The 21,223-nt window shown below is 44.7% G+C and overlaps 1 protein-coding gene across 6 annotated transcripts; it reads right to left on the bottom strand.

The window, feature by feature from the left end:
* Positions 1–608: 608 nt before the first annotated feature.
* hnrnph3 (heterogeneous nuclear ribonucleoprotein H3 (2H9)) lies at positions 609–20,622 on the bottom strand. 6 transcript variants are annotated; one of them, XM_078565833.1, is made up of 13 exons: positions 20,487–20,622; positions 19,469–19,501; positions 19,283–19,384; positions 19,037–19,192; positions 16,632–16,775; positions 15,780–15,918; positions 14,494–14,681; positions 11,870–11,962; positions 10,549–10,664; positions 10,275–10,410; positions 8,740–8,826; positions 8,570–8,659; positions 609–988 (listed from the first exon to the last, which is right to left on the bottom strand). In XM_078565833.1, the coding sequence occupies exons 1-13, from the start codon at positions 20,500–20,502 to the stop codon at positions 822–824; spliced, it is 1,467 nt and encodes a 488-aa protein (XP_078421959.1). In that variant the 5' UTR covers positions 20,503–20,622; the 3' UTR covers positions 609–821. The 6 variants fall into 6 exon arrangements, with proteins under 6 accessions (XP_078421959.1, XP_078421960.1, XP_078421961.1 ...); XM_078565834.1 differs by having other exon boundaries at positions 609–986; positions 8,573–8,659; XM_078565835.1 differs by having other exon boundaries at positions 609–670; positions 8,573–8,659; positions 20,487–20,621.
* Positions 20,623–21,223: the final 601 nt, after the last annotated feature.

The raw sequence follows: 21,223 nt of genomic DNA, 5'->3' as shown, positions 1-21,223 counted from the left end.
ATATTCATACCTCCCACCAACTGGTAGTTCATGTCAAACAGCACACCCCTTCAGCTGTTTGTAATGGGCAGAGTACTGATGGTTTTCCAAGCATGAGCTGGTTGAGTACTCAGAACATAAATGTCTAATGTTAGATGTGAGTCTGTGATTGAATAGCACTTACTGAACAACCCCAAATGTGCTAATAATTACACTAACAACCAATTTGAGAATAGACAGGTTTGTAATGTACTTAGGCTTGTGATGTACTATACTTGCTAGCAACTACATATATTCATGCAGAAATCTGACATGTGCAGGCAAAAGGAACATGTCCAGCAGGCATTGAACCTTTTTTGAATTAAACACAAGTGATGCCAATGATGCATTCACCACTCAGCACCTTTTCATTTTGTGTAAGTAGTTGCTCCCTTTGAAATTTGGCATTATCCGTCTTGTTGAGTGTGAGGTGAAAAGCTTCAACAGCATGTCTCTGGTCAGTAATACTCAAGTTCTTTAATACCAAGTGACTTCAATTTTTTTTTAATAAAAGATATTAATTTAATCACAAGTTCTTGGGATTCTTTTTTGTAATAAGACTACAAGTCACAGAACCAACCATTTCCGAATAGCTTTTAAAATTTTTATTACACTTGGGATCTTTCATGAGAGTTTTCTTCTTATCACTCAACTAAAAAGGAAAATAGAAGCAAAAAATGAATTCTGAAAATTTGAAGGAACATTATCACCAACTTAAACTATAGTATACAGATCCTGTTATAGAAACAGCAGGAATATTATTGACTCAGAACTGTAAGTCCTGCACAAAATGAAAACAATGTCTAGAAGCGGCCAGTGTCACCTTGGGGCTGTGCAGAATTACTGGTACATCCGCCAGGCTCCACTCCCACCCATGCCCCCCATTCCTCCCATGTTACTCCCCATTCCCATGCCTCCAGAGTTGCCGTAGTATCCCCCAGCACCGTTGCTGTTTCCACCGTGACGACCTAGAATGAAGAATTCAATTGTAAAGCCTTCCAATTTTTTTTAAAATGGCAATTAATGTTGCTAGCCTGCCAAATTATATAAAACTGCAGTAGTTGTAAAAAGGGAATTACTTTCATGTAACATTAATTAATTATCTCATTTTACTCTAGGATACCCACAAGTATTTTGGTTAAAGATGCTATAGGCTTTTAACCAAGAAATCCAGCATCTACACATAGATCCACTCAACCCTGCACAAACTCATTTTTTCATTCAATTGCGGTATATGATCACCTTTCTTGCCCATCCCTAACTGCCATTGTGAAGGTGTTGATGAGCCACCTTCTTGAATTGCTGTAGTCTGTGTGGTATTAGGGAGTGAGTTCCAGGATTTTGACCCAGCGATAGTGAAGGAATAGTGTGTGACAAAGGGGAATTAGCAAGTGGTGGGGGGGTTTAGCAAGTGTTGTCGAAGGTGTGTTGGCAAATTGTTGCAGTGCATCTTGTAGATGGTACACTGTTGCAAATGTGAACAGGAAATGGAGTGCTGATCAAGTGCGTTGTTCTGGATTGTGTTGAACTTCGAGTGTTGTAGAAGCTATACTCATCCAGGCAAGTGAAGAGTATTTCATCACAGTCCTGTCACCATAGAATTCCCAGCATCTGACCTGGTCTGATTGCTACTGTATTAATATGGGTGGTCCAGTTCAGTTTCTGGTCAATAGCAACCCTCATGATTTTGATAGTGAGGAATTCAGCAATGTCATTGTGTGACACAAATGTTACATGGCACAAAAATGTTACTTGCCACACATCTGCCCAAGCCTAAATGTTGTCCAAGGTTGGCTGCACATAGACACTAACTGCTTTTGTATATGGTGTTCAGTACCCAACTCAATCATCGGCAAGCATCCCCACCTTTGTCTCTCTGTTGGAAGAAAGGTGGAACTGAAGATGGCTGGGCCTTGGACACTACCCGAGGAATACCTCCTGCAATGCCCAGGGGCAATTTTGTTAAGGCTCCTTCATCCCAATCATCTCTATCGCCATTCCTGGGTATGTCCTATCCCACTAGCAATGGCACAATGGTATAAAGTCGGAGGGAGTTGCCTCAAGAGTCCTCAACATTAACTCCAGACCCCATGAAGTCTCATGCTATCAGGTCAAACATGGGTAACTTGGAAGCAGTGTGGCTAGGACACAATGTACTCAGGGTGGGGGACTTCATTACCCATTGCCAAGAGTGGCTCAGTTGTACCACTACTGACCGAGTCCTAAAGGGTTTAGCTGCTAGATTGGGTCTGCAGCAGGTGGTGAGGGAACCAATAAGAGGGAAAAACCTACTTACGCTCAACCTCACCAATCTACCTGTTACATATCAATATGTCCAGATGAGTATTGGTAAGAGTAACCACAGCACAGTCCCTGTTGAGATGAAGTCATTTTAAGGATACCCTCATCATGTCGTATGGCATTACCACCATGCTAAATGGGATAGATTCAGGAACAGATCCAGCAGCTCAATGCTGGACATCCATGAGGGTGTGGGCCATCAGCAGCAACAGAATTCTATTCAACCACAATCTGTAACCTCATTGCCCAGCATAAATCTGTACCCCTGTTCCGTGATGAGTGCAGCAAAGCACACCAGGAGCAACACCCGGTATACTTAAAAAATTATAGACCAACCTGATGAAGCTACAAGGACAGGACAACATGTACATCAAACAGAAGCAGCATGCCAAATTTCCCACAACCAACAGAGCAATTCAATGGAGCAGTCCTGCCACATCCAATTGAGAATTTTTTTTTATTCATTCATGGGATGTGGGCTCCACTGGCTGGGCCAGCATTTACTGCCCATCCCTAGTTGCCCTCGAGAAGGTAGTGAGCAGCCTTCTTGAGCTGCTACAATCCATGTGGTGTAGGTACACCCACATTGCCATGAGGGAGGGAGTTCCAGGATTCTGACCCAGCGACAGTGAAGGAACGGTGATCTATTTGCAAGTCAGGATGCTGTGTGGCTTGGAGGGTTACTTCCAGGTGGTGGTGTTCCCATCTATCAGCTGCCCTTGTCGTTCTAGATGATTGTGATCATGGGTTCGGAAGATGGTGACTAAGTGAGTTTCTACAGTGCATCTTGTAGATGGTACACACTGCTTATGGGAGCTGCACTCATCCAGGCAAATGGGGAGTGATCCATCAGACTCCTACTTGTGCCTTGTAGGTGGTGGACAGGCTTTGGGAAGTCAGGTGGTGAGTTACTCCGCAGGATTCTTAGCCTCTGACCTGCTCTTGTGGTCACAGTATTTATATGGCTAGTCCAGTTCAGTTTCTGGTCAACAGTAACCCCCAGGATGTTGATAGTGGGAGATTCAGTGATGGTAATGCCATTGAATATCATGGGGCGATGGTTGGATTCTCTCTTGTTGGAGATGGTCATTGCCTGGCACTTGTGTGGTGTGAATGTTACTTGCCAATTGTCAGCACAAGCCTGGGTATTGCTCAGGTCTTACTGCATTTGGACTTGGACTACTTCAGTATGAGGAGTCACAAATGGTGAACATTGCACAATCAACAGCGAATATCCCCACTTCTGACCTTATGATGGAAGGTAGAACATTGATGAAGCAGCTGAAGATGGTTGGGCCGAGGACATTACCCTGAGGAACTCCTGCAGCGATATCCTGGAGCCGAGAACGCTGACCTCCAAAGTGCTAGGCGTGACTTCAAACAGTGGAGAGTCCCCCACCCCCGCCAACCCCAGCCAATTCCCATTGACTCCAGTTTTGCTAGGGCTCCTTGATGCCATACTCGGTCAAATGCGGCCTTGATGTCAAGGGCAACCACTCTCACCTTGCCCCTGGAGTTCAGCTCTTTTGTCAATTCTTGAACCAAGGCTGTAACGAGGTCAGAAGCGGAGTGAAAGCAAAATACTGTGGATGCTGGAAATTGGAAACAAACAGAAAATGCTGGAAAAACTCAGGTCTAGCAACATCTGTGGAGAGAAATAGAGTTAATGTTTCGATTCCGTTTGACCCTTCAGTGGTCACACAGACAAGAAACGTTAACTGTTTATCTCTCCACAGATGCTGCTAGGCCTACTGAGTTTTTCCAGCATTTTCTGTTTTTGTTTCAGAAGCTGAGCGAACCTGGCAGAACCCAAACTGGGCGTCAGTAGTCGTGTCATTGCTAAGCAAGTGCCGCTTGATAGCACTGCTGAAGACCCCTTCCATCACTATACTGATGATCGAGAGTAGGCTGATGGGGCAGTAATTGGCCGAGTTGGATTTGTCCTGTTTTTTGTGTACAGGACATACCTGGGCAATTTTCCACATATCTGGGTAGATGCCAGTTTTGTAGCTGTACTAGAAAAGCTTGGCTAGGGGCGTGGTTAGTTCTTGAGCACAAGTATTCAGTGCTATTACCAGAATCTTAGCCTTTGCACAATCCAATGCCTTCAGGCGTTTCTTGATATTATGTGTAATGAATCGAATTGGCTTAAGAGTGGCAGCTGTGATGCTGGGGACCTCCGGAGGAGGCAGAGATGGATCATCCACTCGGCACTTCCAGTTGAAGATTGTAGCAAATGCTTCAGCCTTATCTTTTGCACTGATGATAGCGAGCCCAGCAAGAGGATGGGGATATTTGTGGAGCCTCCACCTCGCGAATTATTACTTATCCACCACCATTCACAGCTGGATGTGGCAGGACTGCAGAGCTTAGATCTGATCCATTGGTTGTGGCATTGTTTAGCTCTGTCTATCACTTGCTGCTTACGCTGTTTGGCACGCAAGTAGTCCTGTGTTATAGCTTCACCAGGTTGACACCTCATTTTTCGGTATGCCTGATGCTGCTCCTGGCATGCCCTCCTGAGCTCTTCATTGAGCCAGGGTTGATCCCCTTGCTTAATGGTAATTGTAGAGTGGGGGATATGACAGACCATGAGGTTACAGATTGTGTTGGGAGTACAATTCCACTGCTGCTAATGGCCCACAGTGCTTCATGGATGCCCAGTCTCGAGTTGCTAGATCTGTTCAAAATCTATCCCATTTACCACGGTGATAGTGCCACATAACACGATGGAGGGTAGCCTCAATGTGAAGACGGGACTTCATCTCCACAACGACTGTGCAGTGGTCACTCCTACTGATACTGCTTTGGACAGATGCATCTGCAGGCAGGCAGGCTGGTGAGGATGAGGTCAAGTATGTTTTTTTCCTCTTGTTGGTTCCCTCTCCACCTGCCACAGGCCCAATCTAGCAGCGATGTCATTTAGGATATGGCCAGCTCAGTCAGTAGTGGTGCTACCCAGCCACTCTTGCTGATGGACATTGAAGTCCCCCACCCAGAGCACATTCAGCACCCTTGCCACCCTCAATGCTTCCTCCAAGTGGTGTTCAACATGGAGGAGAACTGATTCATCAACTGTGGCGGGGGGTGGTTTACGTGGTAATCAGGTTTCCTTGCCCATGTTTGACCTGATGCCATGAAACTTCATGGGGTCCAGAGTCGATGTTGAGGACTCCCACTGTGCCGCTACTCCTGCTGGTGGGCAGGACATATGCACGGATGGTGATGGTGGTGTCTGGGACATTACCTGTAAGATATGAATCCGTGAGGATGACTTTGTAAGGCTATTGCTTGACTAATCTGTGAGACAGCTCTCCCAATTTTGGCACTAGCCCCCAGATGTTAGTAATGAGGATTTTGCAGGGTCGACAGGGCTGAGTTTGCCGTTGTCGCTTCCAGTGCCTAGGTCAATGCTGGGTGGTCTGTCCGGTTTCATTCCTTTTTTGAGACTTTTTGCAGTTTGATACAACTGAATGGCTTGCAAGGCCATTTCAGAGGACATTTAAGAGTCAACCACATTGCTGTGGATCACAAGTCACACTGCTGCCACTGTGCATCAGTGGTGGAGGGAATGAATGCTGAAGGTGGTGGATGAGGTGCCAATCAAACGGGCAACTTTTTCCTGGACGGTGTCGAGCTTCTTGAGTGTTGTTGGAGTTGCACTCATCCAACTAAGTGGAGAGTGTGAATGATTCTTCACACTCCACACGATATCCAGAAAAGGTTAAAGGCATTATGTACAGCAAAAGCTATGGGCTCTGACAACATCTCGACAGTAGTACTTATAGCTGTAATGGGACAGCTTTGCTTGGGATGTGGCTACTTCTAGAGCAAAATACTGGCATTTACCCAACCATGTGGAAAGTTGTCAAGGTATGCCCTGTCCAAACTGAGCCTGAAGGAGCTGAATTCTAAAGCTGAGGTGAGAGCAACTGCCCTTGACATCACAGCAGCATTTGACCAAGTGTGGCACAAGGAGCCTACAGCAAAAGTGAAGTCAATGAGAATCCTAGCACAAAGGAAGATAGTTGTGGTTGTCTCAGCCCCAGGACAGCAGTGAAGTTCCTTAGGGTAGCAGCCCAAGCTCAACCATCTTTGGCTGCTTCAATGATCTTCCAGGCATCATAGGGTCAGAAGCTGGGATGGTCGCTGATAATTGCACAATGTTTAGCACCATTGCAACTCCTCAGGTACTGAAGTAGCCCGTGTCCACGTGTAGCAAGAACTGGACAACACTCAGGCTTGGGCTGATAAGTGGCAGGTAACGTTCATGCCATACAAGTGCCAGGCAACCAGAGAAAAATATAACCACCTCCTCCTCTTGACATTCAACAGAATCCCCCAGCATCAACATCTTGCAGGTTTACCATTAACCAGAAACTTAACTAGCTACAAAAGGTCAGAGGCTAGAAATTCTGCAGCAAATAACTCACCTCCTTACTCCCCAAAGCCTGTCCACCCACCAGGTACAAGTCAGGAGTGTGATGGAACATCATCCACTGGCCAGGATGAGTGCAGCTCCAATAGCATGAAAGAAGCTCAACACCATCCAGGACAAACCAGCCCACTTAATTAGCACCCCCTCCACCACCGACGTAAAGTGACAGCAGTGTAGCAGTGTGTACCATATGCACAAGATGCACTGCAGCAATTCACCAAGTCTCCTTCATCAACAATACCTTTCAAACCCACAATCTACCACCTAGAAGGACAACGGCAACAGGTGTATGGGAACACCACCACCTGCAAGCTTCCCTCCAAGCCACACATCATCCTGACTTACAACTATATCACCATCCCTTCACTACCAGCGGGTCAAAATCCTGGAACTTCTTCCCTAACAGCACTGCGAGTGTACCCACACAACATGGACTGCAGCAGTTCAAGGTAGAGGCTCACCACTAAATCTCAAGTGCAATTACGGATGAGCGACAAATGCTGGTCTTCCCAGCGATGCCAACAACCCATGAAATATTAAAAAGTGTAATCTTGGTCTTGCTGTCAAGGGCAGTCACTCCCACCTCGAGAATTCTGTTCTTTTGTCTATGCTTGGACCAAGGTCGTAATGAGATCTGGAGCAGAATGGTCCTGGAGGAACCCAAGCTGAGCATTGGTGAGCAGGTTATTGGTTTGTAAGTGCAACCTGACAGCACTGTCAACGGCCCCTTCCATCACTTAGCTGGTGATCGAGGGGAAGCTGATGGGTGGTAATTGGTCGAGTTGGATTTGTCCTGCTTTTCGTGGATAGGGCATACCTGGGCAGTTTTCCACATTGCCAGGTAGATGCCAGTGTTGTAGCTGTACAGGAACAGCTTGGCAAGGGGCATAGCTAGTTCTGGAGCACAAATATTCAGTACTGCTGGGATGTTGTGAGAGGCTATATCCTTTGCAGTATCCAGTGCTTTCAGCAGTTTGAGTAATATCATGAAGTGAATCAAATTGGCTGAAGACTGGCAACTTGGGACCTCAGAAGACCGCAGAGGTGGATCATCGACTTGCCACTTTTGGCTAAAGATAGCTGTAAATACTTCAGCCTTGTCTCTTGCACTGACATGCTGGGCTTCTCCCATCATTATGGATGGAGGCGTTTGTGGTGCCTCCTCCTCCAGTTAATTGTTTACTATCATTCACAACTGGATGTGGCAAGACTGCTAAACTTTGATCTAATCCGCTGGTTGTGGGATTGTTTTGATCTGTTCATGCACACAACAAACCAGACACAGGAACACAATGGATAATCTTACAGCAGGGGCTCCCACACTGTAGGTCACCCATTGGGGTTTGAGTACTGAGACAGCAATGCTGACTGTTGAGCAGACTCTGGCCAGGTCAAGAATTTTTTGCCCCCAAACGGTTTGTCAATAAGGCAGATTTGCATTGAATGGCTGTTGAGTTCAGTGCTCCAACTGGTTGATCAGGTTCTCCCTTGGATGCGTTTATAATGGAGGAGATACTCTGAATGTGCGCTGTGGCGAATGGGTGGGCCAGTCCTGGGATTGACACGGTGGCTCCATTACAGATGTGCACGATTCCTAACTCCCAGAGTCTTCAAAACCTATTACGGACATAACCACTTTCTCCCACTCAAACACCCCCTCCCCCACTCACTCTGGGGTCACATTTTCAATTATTAAAATGGGGTCAGAGTGGGCAAAAGTTTGGAGGCAGTGTAGTGTAAGAGTATCCATTGGAACTTAATTCAGCTCAAATATCATGCCTTCGAGTTGAAATAACAGACTGCAACTTTCCTTACCATAAGAGCCCATACTGCTCTGGCCCCCGTAACCAGCGTAACTAGACATCCCATGGTTCCCCGAGCTCCCGTAACCTCCCTGGTTCCCTGCAGGATACAAGAGGCCTTTAGATATCAATATGGATTTTAAAAAATACATCATGGAGCGGGCTTTAAATTCAACTCACCCATTGCGTGGCCTCCATAGTTACTGCCATAGCCGCCAGATCCTCCTCCCGCAGTGGAGTTCAAGAACAGCTCAATGTACCGATGTTCTGAAACAAGATCAGCAACTTACACAAATGCTTTAATCAAGAAAGTATCTCTCCACACTTTTTGCAGCAAAACATCCTGCAAACTACCTAAACCACACAGCACCTACCCATGCACTAAGTCTGGGAACATTTACAGGCATTTAAAATACCCACTAGATTTGCTATGCTGGCATTTAGAGATCTGGTTATGTAGGGTTTGTGTGACTGGGTTAATAATAGTTCAAATTCCGTCACTACACAGTTTGAGAATCTAAATTCAATTGAATAAAAATCTTAATATCAGTGAAAAAGACCACAAAGCAGTTGATTTATAATAGAGCCCATTTGATTTACTAATGTCCTAAGGAAGAAAGCCTGGCATCCTTCCCTGGGTCTGGCCTCTATGTGACTCCAGACCTATTACAATGTTATTTGTTAACTGCCCTCTGAAATGGCCTAGGAAGCCATTCAAAACATTCCCAGCAATTCAAGACAAGCACATTCACAAAGAAATTAAGGATGAAATCAAGGATTCTTCATCTTGCCAGCAAAATCCTAAGAATAATGAAAACTCACTTTGTTTACAATTCGGCCGATCATTGGTTGGGACTGGATTCATTTCCAGATGTACATACGAATATGCAAATTAGGAGCACTAGATGACCACTCGGCCCTTTGAGTCTGCTCCACCATTCTGAGACCATGGCTAATCTGATTGTAACCTCAACTCCACATTCCGACCTACCCCCTGCTAATCTTTCACCCCTTGCTCAAGAATTTGCCTTAAAATATTCAAAGATTCTGCTTCCACTGCCTTTTGGGGAAGAGAGTTCCAAAGACACTCTACCCTCAGAGAGAAAAAATTTCTCATCTCTGTCCTAAATGAGTGACCCCTTATTTTTAAACAGCACTAGATTCTCCCACAAGAGAAAACATCGTCTCCACATCAACCCTGCCAAGGTCCCTCAGGATCTTATACATTTCATGTGTATGGCTTGAGTCTGGGCAAGGGGATTGCAAGGTGAGAAACATGCTCAGTCTGATCAGATGTAATGGAACTGTCCATTTCAACTCTTGTGTGAACCTCCGCAGTTACCAGCTATCCCATCATCTGCTGAATGGGCATAGTTATCACCATCCAAGAGGAATTCTCCCATTCAAGCTTTGACAGGTGCTATTGCCTTACAGTAACCTGTGTTAATTATTAATCACGGAAAAGGTCACAGAGTGAGTAATAGCAACTAAACTTTCCAACCACTTGTCCATTTACACACAATGAATCCCAGGTAGTAGTACGGACATTGGTTACATTTTATTTTGATCCAACACAAGATGGCTCCCCCATTGGAACAGGATAAGTGAATTCAGCATAACCCTGTGACAGAGCTTGGGAACTTCCTATGTGTACAGCTCAGCTACACAAAACCCCTGGGGGAGTCCAGGTGACAGAGCTACGGTTACAAACTTACGCATGTGAGCTTTATCCTTAGACATAGCAGCTACTGCATCCTCATGCGTTGCAAATTCAACATCAGCCTCCCCTGTAGCTCGACCATCACTTCCATACTCCAGGTGGATACGCAGGGGGTTCAGAGGGGAAAAGAACTACAGGATCAACAAGATGGCAAAATCAAAGAGCAGAACTTAACTTCATAAATTAATGATATGATTTTAAATGTATGTAAAAGATTAGAAATAGTCATGCAGTTTACAAGCAGCTGTGATTTATTACTGGGAACCTACATGGGCGACATCATCCTCCCTTGCCCGGAATGGCAGGCCCCGCATGTGCACAAAATGTCCGCTCATGTAGCCTGAGCTAGCATCTCCAGCCCCTCCGTATCCATGGTTACCCATACCTTTCAACAAAACATATATTTATATAGTACTTTTAATGCAATAAAGTGTCCCAAGCATTTCAGAGGTGCATTATTAAACAAGTATGATACTGAGCCATATGACGAGATTTGTTAGGTGACCAAAGCTTGGCCAAAGAGGTTAAAAGAGGAATGCAATCTTAGTGATAGTGCCAATATGTGGCAAGAACCTCATCTCAGTATCAAATAAGGTTACAAACAGACCGGTTTAGTCTCAGGCTTTTGCCAGCAAAAGGAACAGAGTGGATAGGGTTTGCAGCAGGGATCTAAAACAATGGTTTCCGTCTTCCCAATATTTAATTGGAGAAAATTTGTTCATCCTGTATCGAATGTTGGATAAGCAGTATGATAATTTAGCAACAGTGGAGGAATCAAGAGAGGGAATGATGAGGTAGAGCTGGGTGTCGTCAACATACCTGTGAAAACTAACGCTGGCTAAACCAGTTGTTCCTCATATCCTTTCACGTCTGCATCCCTTGGACTTAAGGAAGTGGAGGTAAGGGCTGTACTGAGAAGCATAGCCAGGTGAGAGTAATGGTTTTATTGGCGACTAGGGCATCAAAGCTTGAGGTGAAGGAACAGTTTTGCAAATCAGTGGCAAATGGAGGCCCAAAGGCTAGATAGTTGGGATTTTGAAAGTGCAGTAAGTGAATCGGGGTATAGGTTGTTCCAGGGCCAGATACAGAAAGTAGTAGTGTTGGGAGTGTGGATGGGAAATGTAGGTGAGGAACAATACAAGAAAGCGATCAGAGATGGCCTTATGACACTATCATGACCACATGAGATGGCAAGGTCAAAGGGGTGGGTGGCTGTGAATATGGGTTGGCGGGTTTACAAGGAGCCAAAGATTTATGCAGGGTACGAGGGAAGTGAACTCAGAGGCAAAAGAACATGAGTTTGAGTTGGAAGTTGAAATCACCAAGGATGAGAAATTGTTCAGTTCGGAGGCTGAGGGAGGAAAGCAGTGGATATATCTCGGAGAAACACAGCAGGAATTGAAGTTAAATTTGAAAATCCAATATGGCCTGTACCACTCAGCCCACATTTTATGCCAACATCATCACAGAGAAGCTAACAGATTCCATTCACTGCTCCACCCATTACCGTACTCCAAACCCCCCACCGCATCCAATCAATTTTCCCTTCTCCCCCTATAAAAATGCAGATAAAACGAAGATTAAACGTACCTCTGCCACCTCTCATCGCCCCAGGTCCATCGTAATCATCATTGCCATAGCCATAGTTGTCATATCCATTGTAATCGTCATACCCACCGTACCCTGCACAAACATTAGTTGTTCACAGATTACTCAGCACCATCGTGGATGAAATGATTGCTTTGATCTCAGTTAGAAAACTTACCTAATTGCTAACTATGAGGAATCTATAATCACACAGGCAGATTTTTAAGATTAACAAAAATCTAGGGAGAAATTGGGAGTTTTTCTTTATTTTTACAAAACGCATCAATTTATTGTATGGAATGTGCTGCCTGAAAGAGAATCTGAAGCAGCTGTTTCAAAATGGAATAGGTAAATACCTAAAAAGAAAACAATTGGAGCTTATGGAACAAGAACAGAGGAGTGGGACTAATCAATAGCTCTTTCAAAACAGTGGCACAGTATGATGGGCCAATTGGCCGCCTTTTCTGCATATAATTCAATGATCAGTAAGTTGGACATGCCACAATTCCACTATGATTCCAACTCCCAACGTCACAACAGTCTCAGCCTTCACATTTGTATCCACCATCATATAAAAAGAAACACCAAGTATTTACAGACATATCAACAAATCTTTACTACTTCCAATCAATGTAAAGAATTATGGGAGCTGCACTCATCCAAATGGGGAGTATTCCATCACACGCCTGGCTTGTGCCTTGTAGATGGTGGACCGGCTTTGGAGAGTCAGGAGAAGAGTTACTCATTGCAGGATTCCTAGCCCTGATCTCCTCTTGTAGCCACAGTATTTGTATGGCTCACACAGCTTCTGGTCAATGGTAACCCCTAGGATGTTGATAGTGGGGGAGTCAGTGATGACAATGCCATTGAACACCAAGGGGTGATAGTTAAATTCTCTCTTGTTGGAGATGGTCATTGCATGGCACCTGTGTGGCGCGAATGTTACTTGCCACTTGTCAACCCAAGCCTGGATATTGTCCAGGTCTTACTGCATTTGGACATGGACTGCTTGAGTACCTGAGGAGTCACAAACGGTGAGTATTGCGCCATCATCAGCGAACATCCCCACTTCTGACCTTACGATAGAAGAAAGGTTATTGATGAAGCAGCTGAAGATGGTTGTGTCGAGGATACCACCATGAGGAACTCCTGCAGTGATGCCCTGGAACTGAGATGACTGAGCTCCAACAACTATCTTCTTTTGTGCTAGGTATGATTCCAACCAGCGGAGAATTTTCCCTTCCCGATTCCCATTGACTCCAGTTTTGCTAGGGATCCTTGATGCCATACTCGGTCAAATGCAGTCTTGATGTCAAGGGCAGTCACTCTCATCTCGCCTCGGGAGTTCAGCTCTTTTGTCCATGTTTGAACCAAGGCTGTAATGAGGTCAGGAACTGAGTGGCCTTGGCTGAACCCAAACTGGGCGTCAGTGAGCAGGTTATTGCTAAGCAAGTGCCACTTGATAGCACTGTTGATGACCCCTTCCATTACTTTACAGATGATCAAAAGTAGACTGATGAGTAATTGGCCAAGTTGGATTTCTCCTGCTTTTTGTGTACAGGACATACCCGGGCAATTTTCCACATAGCCGGATAGATGCCAGTGTTGTAGCTATACTGAAATAGCTTGGCTAGGGATGCAGCAAGTTCTGGAGCATAAGTATTCAGTACTATTGCCAGAATATTGTCACGGCCCATAGCCTTTGCAGTATCCAGTGCCTTCAGCCGTTTCTTGATATCACGTGGAGTTAATCAAATTAGCTGAAGACTGGCATCTGTGATGCTGGGGACCTTCGGAGGAGGCAGAGATGGATCATCCACTTGGCACTTCTGGCTGAAGATTTTTGCAAATGCTTCAGCCTTATCTTTTGCACTGATGTGCTGGGCTCCCCCATCATTGAGGGTGGGGTGTTTGTGGAGCCTCCTGAAAGACACGTTTAGAAATTGTGCTGAGAACAATGAGATGGACTCTGGGAGATTTCCCACTCAACCTGTCCTTAAGAACATAAGCAGCAGGAGTAGGCCATAGGGCTCCTTGAGCCTGTTCCTCCATTCAATATGGCCAGGCTTCAGGCATCCTGAGTAAAAACCTAAACAAACGTACTCAAGACACCAAAACTGAGGAGTCTTACTGTAAAATCTATTTTTTGTTCCCTTAATTACAAATTTTTTTGAATGCTCTGAAAGAAAAATTAGTTGGCAGATCCTCATTCCAGGTTGAGGATTTCTACTGTAGCAAAAAGGATTTAGAATTTGTTTTGAAGGCTTTTTTTTTAATGTTGTCAGAAACCACACATTTAGACCATACATGGCAGAGAGAGAGATCTGTGCACTTTGATTGGCTCATCCTGAACAAGCATTGGCCTTGTAGTTTCCTCCTCTGATTTCTATGCTCCTCCACCTCAGTCCATTTACTGCTATTTATTTTGATCCAGGAAGTGCCATACTCAAATGACAGGTCCTGCATATCTAGACAGGAACTTTCAACCATAGTTTTATACAACACAAGATCAACTTAAGTGCTGCATTCAACATGTGGAGTCATATATGCACAGATATACATTGGATTATTTTATATATATTTTGAATGCATTAAAAAACACAAGATTCCATTTAACCAAAACTCACCACCACCGTATCCTCCACCTCCACGTCGCATTCGGTCATAAACACTTCCTCGCTGGGGACCCGCACCAAAGTAGCCACCTCGCCCCATTGGCCGGTCATACGGACCTGGTCTTTGCCCCATTAACCTTTTCGGTGGATCATAGTACGCTCTGACCTCACCTCTGCTGCTTTTAAAGATCTCAATATACCTAAATCACAATGAGTACAGATTAACATTCAGGAGAAACACTATTGCAAAAGATATTCTGGATAGCAATTAATAAACTGAATGTAAAATATTTAATACATGCCTCAGCTTACTTTAGAACATAATCTACTAGTATTTTCTAGCGCACACCAACACTACACAAATTTAACATTGATTCCTACATGACACAGTTTTTAACTTAATGATTTCTCAATGGAGCAAGCATATTGTACGATTACTATTTTTGATATTTTAATGTTTATACCATTCTGTTAAGCAAGTAATTTCCTCAAAGCTTGGAGACCAACAAATGGACTGGATTCTAATGCATGAAAATATGGTTAAGCATAACACAATCGCGATAGGTGTAGTTACAATAAATTAATATGGATCATCTTGGGCATTCACTGATCTGCAGCTTGAAAAGAGATAGGGGAGCTCCAGGTTAAGATCTGGGTCCTAAAACTGGCAGCTCCAGAGAGGGGCATGACACACCGGGCAAATTAAACCAAGGTTTGTGGGGGGGCGCAGAGACATGCTAGAGAGCAAATCTGACAGTGTAGAGAAGGTGTTGAGCATAAGAGAAAGTAACACAAGTGAGCAAGCACTGTGCTGCCAGTGATGGCAAGGTATGGGGAAAGTGAAACATTACTGCCAGTGCACCAAATCAAAAAAAGGCTCAAGCACCTCAGACACAAAGGGTTTATACAGCACTCCAAATCTGACTCTTACTGGGAAACAAGATCACACAAGCCACCTAGAATTTGAGGCAGCTGTGAGACCTTTTAAACAAAAACAGGCAAAACATTTGTAAACCATTTTGCTGGATTTTTTTATCCATTCAATTTTTCTGAATTTATTCATCACATATTCACTACTTTAATTGGCACAACTAAAATCAAGCTACATCTGTAGCTTTTACCAGGGAATCTCAGGATTATAAAACAGCTCTATAAAAACCATCTTTTATTTGTGTACGAAAATTGTTCTTAACTGAGTGCAAGATCAGTGTGTAGTCCCAACCTCAGTGTCATATACCAGCACCCAGCGTTTAAACTTGACTTTAAGATGAATAACCAACCCGTCCGTCCATCCCCACCTGTGCCCTATTCTTTCCTTGTGTTTCCCCAGTGCTTTTTCTGCTATCTCCTTTGAAGCAAACTGCACGAAGGCCTCCCCTGTGCTTCTCCCCTGGTAGTCCATCGGCAAAGTTATCCCATTTGGCACGATTTCCAACCCTTTAACCCAAGGACAAAATAACCCCGTCAAGGGGAACAATATTAAATGATGCACAATTCCCAACAATATCTACAAATATATAAAAGATTAAAAGCCCAGTTACCAACAGATAAAAAGCAAAATGCTTATAGATCTATATGTAATACTTCAAGACAGTTAAAAACAACAGCTTTATGTTAGTGACCCAACTTTCATACTGATTTATAAGTGTTCAGCTTCAAGGTAATTGGTTAAACAAACAGTACATTTCAACTTCAAAACTTGTTTCAGTTATAACTCTTGAAAACTGAACTGTTCCGGTGTATGGCAGTCATTGTTGGAAACAAACTCCATTCTTTTTTTTCAATCCAACCACATCAGATAATTAAAAATTACATTCGGGTCACGATGCAGATACTCTGCTGTCTGAAGTTACATTTAGGTACCACATGCCACAAACATAAAGACATATATTGCAGTATCTTGTTTGTTTTAGACTAATATTTTTGTCTTAAAATAACCAAAAACTAAAATCCAGTAAAAGTACAAATTGCAGTTCTTGATATTGCTGTCATTTAAAGCTTTAATTTTACACTACATACAGTTCATAAGAATCAGCAGTTAAACATTTCTGATAACAAAACTCAGTAAACAAGTTTGATACCATTTACCCACTATATAAATAACAGATCTAGTAATACACAAAATTAACAGCCAAGTGAGTGAAAAATACCTGTGAAAAACTGAACAATTTCCTCCTTGCTGCAGCCAAATGGAAGCCCACGGAGTCGCACTGTGCCATCGTTGGAAGTGTCGGGATGGCTGCCACCACTATGCTTCAGAACCCAATCCATCTCACTGCCATTAGATTTGAAAACTATTGGAAAAATAGCACACATTACAGTTTGTATACACGATACACACAAACTGTTCCAACCTCAGAACTTCTAACAATTCAACACACAACCATGTGACCCTGATCTGAGCAGGTAGGGGCCTACGGTGTAGTCACATCATCTGTAATCACAAATTTCTTTTTATATGACAACTGATATAAAATGATTTAGAAAAAGTTTTCCAATTAAATTTGAAAATTGAAACCAAAGTCTGTGTAATGACCTTTCTTGTCTCCCCGCCCACTTCTGCCATACCTTCATCCTTTTTCCATGAAGTTCACTACAGCTGCCTGGGCAGCTTTGTGGAAAGACATCTGGTCTAAGATAAGCATCTCCCCCAGAGACTTAAAGGTCCAGGTACAATGATCATTAAAATGTCAAACACGTAGAGAAAATAATCAAAAAAGTTAAAGAAATACTGGCTTTGACATCTGGAGGACTGGAATACAAGGGGTGGGGTGGTAGAAGTCATACTTTAAGCTGTAAAGCCCTGGTTAAACCACACCTGGAATACTGAGAACAGTTCTGGGCACCACACCTTAGGAAGGATGTATTTGCCTTGAAAGGAGAGCAGTGTACATTTACTAGATTGGATCTTGGATTCCACTCAGATTGCATTCCCTGGAATTTTGACAGTTATAGGGCGATTTGATCGAAGCTTTCAAGGTATTATGATGGACAGAAAGGGTAAATAGAGAGCATTTATTTCTGCTGGTTGAGCAGTCTAGGGCTGGGAGCATACTGTAATTTTTCAAATATAATACACAGCAAAATATAATACCTATTCCAATTATCATGAACGGAGTGTCAAAATTGCCTGATCACCATGTATAACACACCTAGCCTTTTGCAATCATGTAGTCAAATGTCATTAATGCCAGGGGCAAGACGGGCCAGTCACAACTGATGGAAGTCAACTGCAGAAGGCTGGGAGGCATCTTTAAGAGTGTCATACACCCAGAATATTCTATTGCTGCCTGCCTCTTGTCATTTGATAGATTAAAGCTTTGCAATCCCTAGATGGTTTGCCTCAGGGGAGAACCATCACCAAAGTAATCTTGAAAGAAAGGCTACCATCTTGTAGGCAGCAATTTTCTTTTGTAGCTGTTTCCTTGAGAGTTTCCATCCTTCATCCTTATACGGTCTCAGGAAGGGAAACTGGGAGGTCTGGCCTGAGTTCCGCTGTGAACCTAATAAAAGGATCCAAACCTTTCCTAGGGAAAGATAATCAGAATCAACTGCATTCCTGTGAGGCCCACTTACCAGCTGCAAAAATCCCACTGATTTATTACAAGGTGTAAAACACAACCTAACTTCTAGGCCAATTTTTCGGGAAAAAATGCACAGAAAATTTCAGTAGTCTAAAAATTAGAGTTAGATCTTTCAGGAGCTAAATTGGGGAATACTTCTTTGTAAAAAGGGTGCTCCTGTTCCTATGTCAAGGGTCACTCCCACCCTCTGCAGGCCGCCTGATTGTTCTTTCAGCTTCCTCACTCTCCCACACCAACTCCACATTTGCATAAAAACTGTTAAACATGTTCCAGTTCTGATGAAAGATTACCAACTTGAAGCATTAAATGTTTCTCTCCACAGATGCTGCCTGACAGCTGGGTACTTCCAGCATTCTCGGTATTTGCAACAGCCTCAACTGTGATCAGCTACCTCAGCATATACTCAGAATCAAACTTGCAACCTAACTGGCACCTGGCCCAGCCTGGTAGTGAGCCACTAGACTAGAACGTTAAGCGTTTGTTACCTTCCAGTGACTAGCCTGCAAGCTTTCAGCCTCACATCTCCAAAAGAGGATCTGCAGTGCATTCCCAATTCAAATACAACTCTCATATACAGTGCTCTTCAATAAAGCAAGTCTTGAGGTGCTCCATTTGGCTGCTGAACCCAAGTAGAGGAGGGGACAAAAGTGAATGCAAGGCTAAAGAGATGTGCTTTAAAAATGAGGTAAGCGGCAGAGAATTCCAGAAGACAGAGTCAGAGATTGACAATAGAGGTCAATAGTGGACACCTGCTGCTTCTAGTTATGGGGGTACTTTCGGTCCCTCATACCTTAGCTGTTGCAGGGAATACAACACTTTAGTCGCTAACAACAAAGGCAATTGACTGGAATATACAGAAACTCCAGCACCAGTGCCACATTGGCCTGTTTTGGTTCATCTGTACTATCAAGTTTGATCTTGCTGCCAAGGTATTTGGGACACTACTCAACACAGAGCTGACAGTTACTGACCTTCGATATACCTGTGACCCATATACTTCCGATCTTTCGCCAAAGCCTTTTTGAAGTCTTCGGCATTACCCAGATGCACATAAGCTTCGCCGCTTGGGCGACCCTCTTTGGAGGTGGTGAACTGCACTCCATTCACCCCGTTTCGGATATCACACTCTGCAAAAAACACAAAGAAAATAACTGCATGAACATGTATTGTTCACAGTAGCAATTGAAATTAATTAATCTTAACCACGTGATGATTACCTGAAAAGAACCGGGTCACTTCGTCCGGTGTACACGACCATGGCAGGCCACGCACTCGGACAACATAGTCCTCTTCCTTTGTGGGAACCTCGGGCTCTTTCTCTGTAATCGCAAACACTAAATAGTAACTGTCTAAGGGCAGTGGCAAAAACAATTCAATTCTTTATAAATTAAATCAATACTGACCTTCAACTGCTGGCTCCAAGTTGGTAAAGATTTCTGTGAAACAAACATGTTTGATTTAGTTTTAGATCTCAGTAGAATTAAATTAATGCACAAATCACTTGGGCTTCGGTCCCTGCAGATTTGGTTTCAATCCCTCACCAGCTCTTTTTACAGGATGAGCATCAGTAGTATACAGATCCACTTCAGATTTTATATTAAAGGTGCAATATGAATACAAGCTGTTGTTCCTGTAGAGCAAACATACCCAGACTACTCCAGCCATTGCATATTATTCAGAGCTCCAATCCTGTATCCAAATGGTAAAGGCATCTCTAACCTGAAACCTCAATCAGAAATACCCCTTTCTGGGGTCTTCTGTGCCTCAGTGTGTCACGCCAACCTTTGAACATTGCATTATCAAGCTGCACGGCAGGGCTTGAGCACATAATGCAAAACTGATATTCCAGTTCAGTTGAGAGCGTGCGCTGCACAGCGCCGAGGGAGCGCCGCGCCGTCTGAGGGTCAGCGCCGAGGGGGCGCCGCGCCGTCGGAGGGTCAGCGCCGAGGGGGCGCCGCGCCGTCGGAGGGTCAGCGCCGAGGGGGCGCCGCGCCGTCGGAGGGTCAGCGCCGAGGGGGCGCCGCGCCGTCGGAGGGTCAGCGCCGAGGGGGCGCCGCGCCGTCGGTGGGTCAGCGCCGAGGGGGCGCCGCACTGTCGGAGCCGCATAATGATTAGCATCAAGAATTCCGAGTACACTGGAAAAACGGGCTCCTCTTGGGCACGATATTTATTCCTCAAATAGCAGGGTTAAGTGATTCCAACCACATACTCTGCGTTCCGTGACTCAGGCAGCGCTGATCCTGGATACGGAATCGGACAAAATCTGGGTCGGACTAGGCCTGGAAACAGCGCAAAACAGCAGCTGACACAGGGCCGGCGGAGGACTCACCATCAACCCGCAACCTCAAACATACATCCCAGGGCCGCACTAAGCTGGGACGGGAGGCGCCCGGGCTCTGAAAATATTTCGTTACTAATTACCGTCTTCCTGCGCCATCGTGTCGAATCGGTCTGACCTCAGTATTCACAAGGCGAACAAATAGCGATGACGGCAACCGCACCCAGCAACACTGCACAAAATGGCGCCGGCTCCAGCACGCCGGATACCAAGTCTCGCGAGAAACTGCCGACACTCCGCCCACCAAATACCGTGACCCCGCCCTCCTCGCCAGCCATTGGGTTCGATCATGTCAATCACCGGGGTTCCGCCAGGCCATTGGTCCAAAGCCTGTCAATCAGCCCGCTTGATGTGTACTGGAGATATAAAGAGAAATTTCTGGAAATACTGAGAAAGACTAGTAGCTTGTGTGGAGAAAGGAAAAACAGTTTCAGGTTGATGATCTTGCATTAGTACTGGAAAAATTTAGAGATCTAACTGATTTTAAACAAATATAGAGGGGGAGAGAAAAACAAAATAAAATGTCAATGAGAGGATGAAATGGAGGCGACGTTAATGGTGCAAGGCTTAAAGAGGAGAGAGAGTAGCATTTTGTTGATGGCTGGCTTTGGGCTATTTGGTCCTTCATTTCCAATTTTTCCTCTTGAATAGTGGAGGTGGGAGGGTTGGGGGTGGGTGGGGTGGGTGGGGGTGGTGGGGGTGGGGGGTGTGGTGGGGGGGGTGGGGGTGGGGTGGGGGGGGGGTTGGGTGGGGGGGAGGGGGGTGGTGGGAGGGATGGGGGGGTGGGAGGGGTGGCGGTGGGTGGGGTGGGTGGGAGGGA

Source organism: Cetorhinus maximus, chromosome 20 (assembly GCF_964194155.1).
Source record: "Cetorhinus maximus chromosome 20, sCetMax3.hap1.1, whole genome shotgun sequence".
NCBI classification, from domain to species: Eukaryota; Metazoa; Chordata; class Chondrichthyes; order Lamniformes; family Cetorhinidae; genus Cetorhinus; species Cetorhinus maximus.
Note: the sequence above shows the minus strand (reverse complement) of the source record. Positions and strands in the feature narration are given on the sequence as shown.

Excerpts from the sequence above, each read along its gene's own strand:
- hnrnph3 (XM_078565833.1), bottom strand. Across the intron at positions 15,919-16,631 it reads AATTGTTCAGTTTTTCACAG|GGTTGGAAATCGTGCCAAAT; the intron begins GTATTTTTCACT and ends CTTGGGTTAAAG. Across the intron at positions 8,660-8,739 it reads CTATGGAGGCCACGCAATGG|GGAACCAGGGAGGTTACGGG; the intron begins GTGAGTTGAATT and ends TGTATCCTGCAG.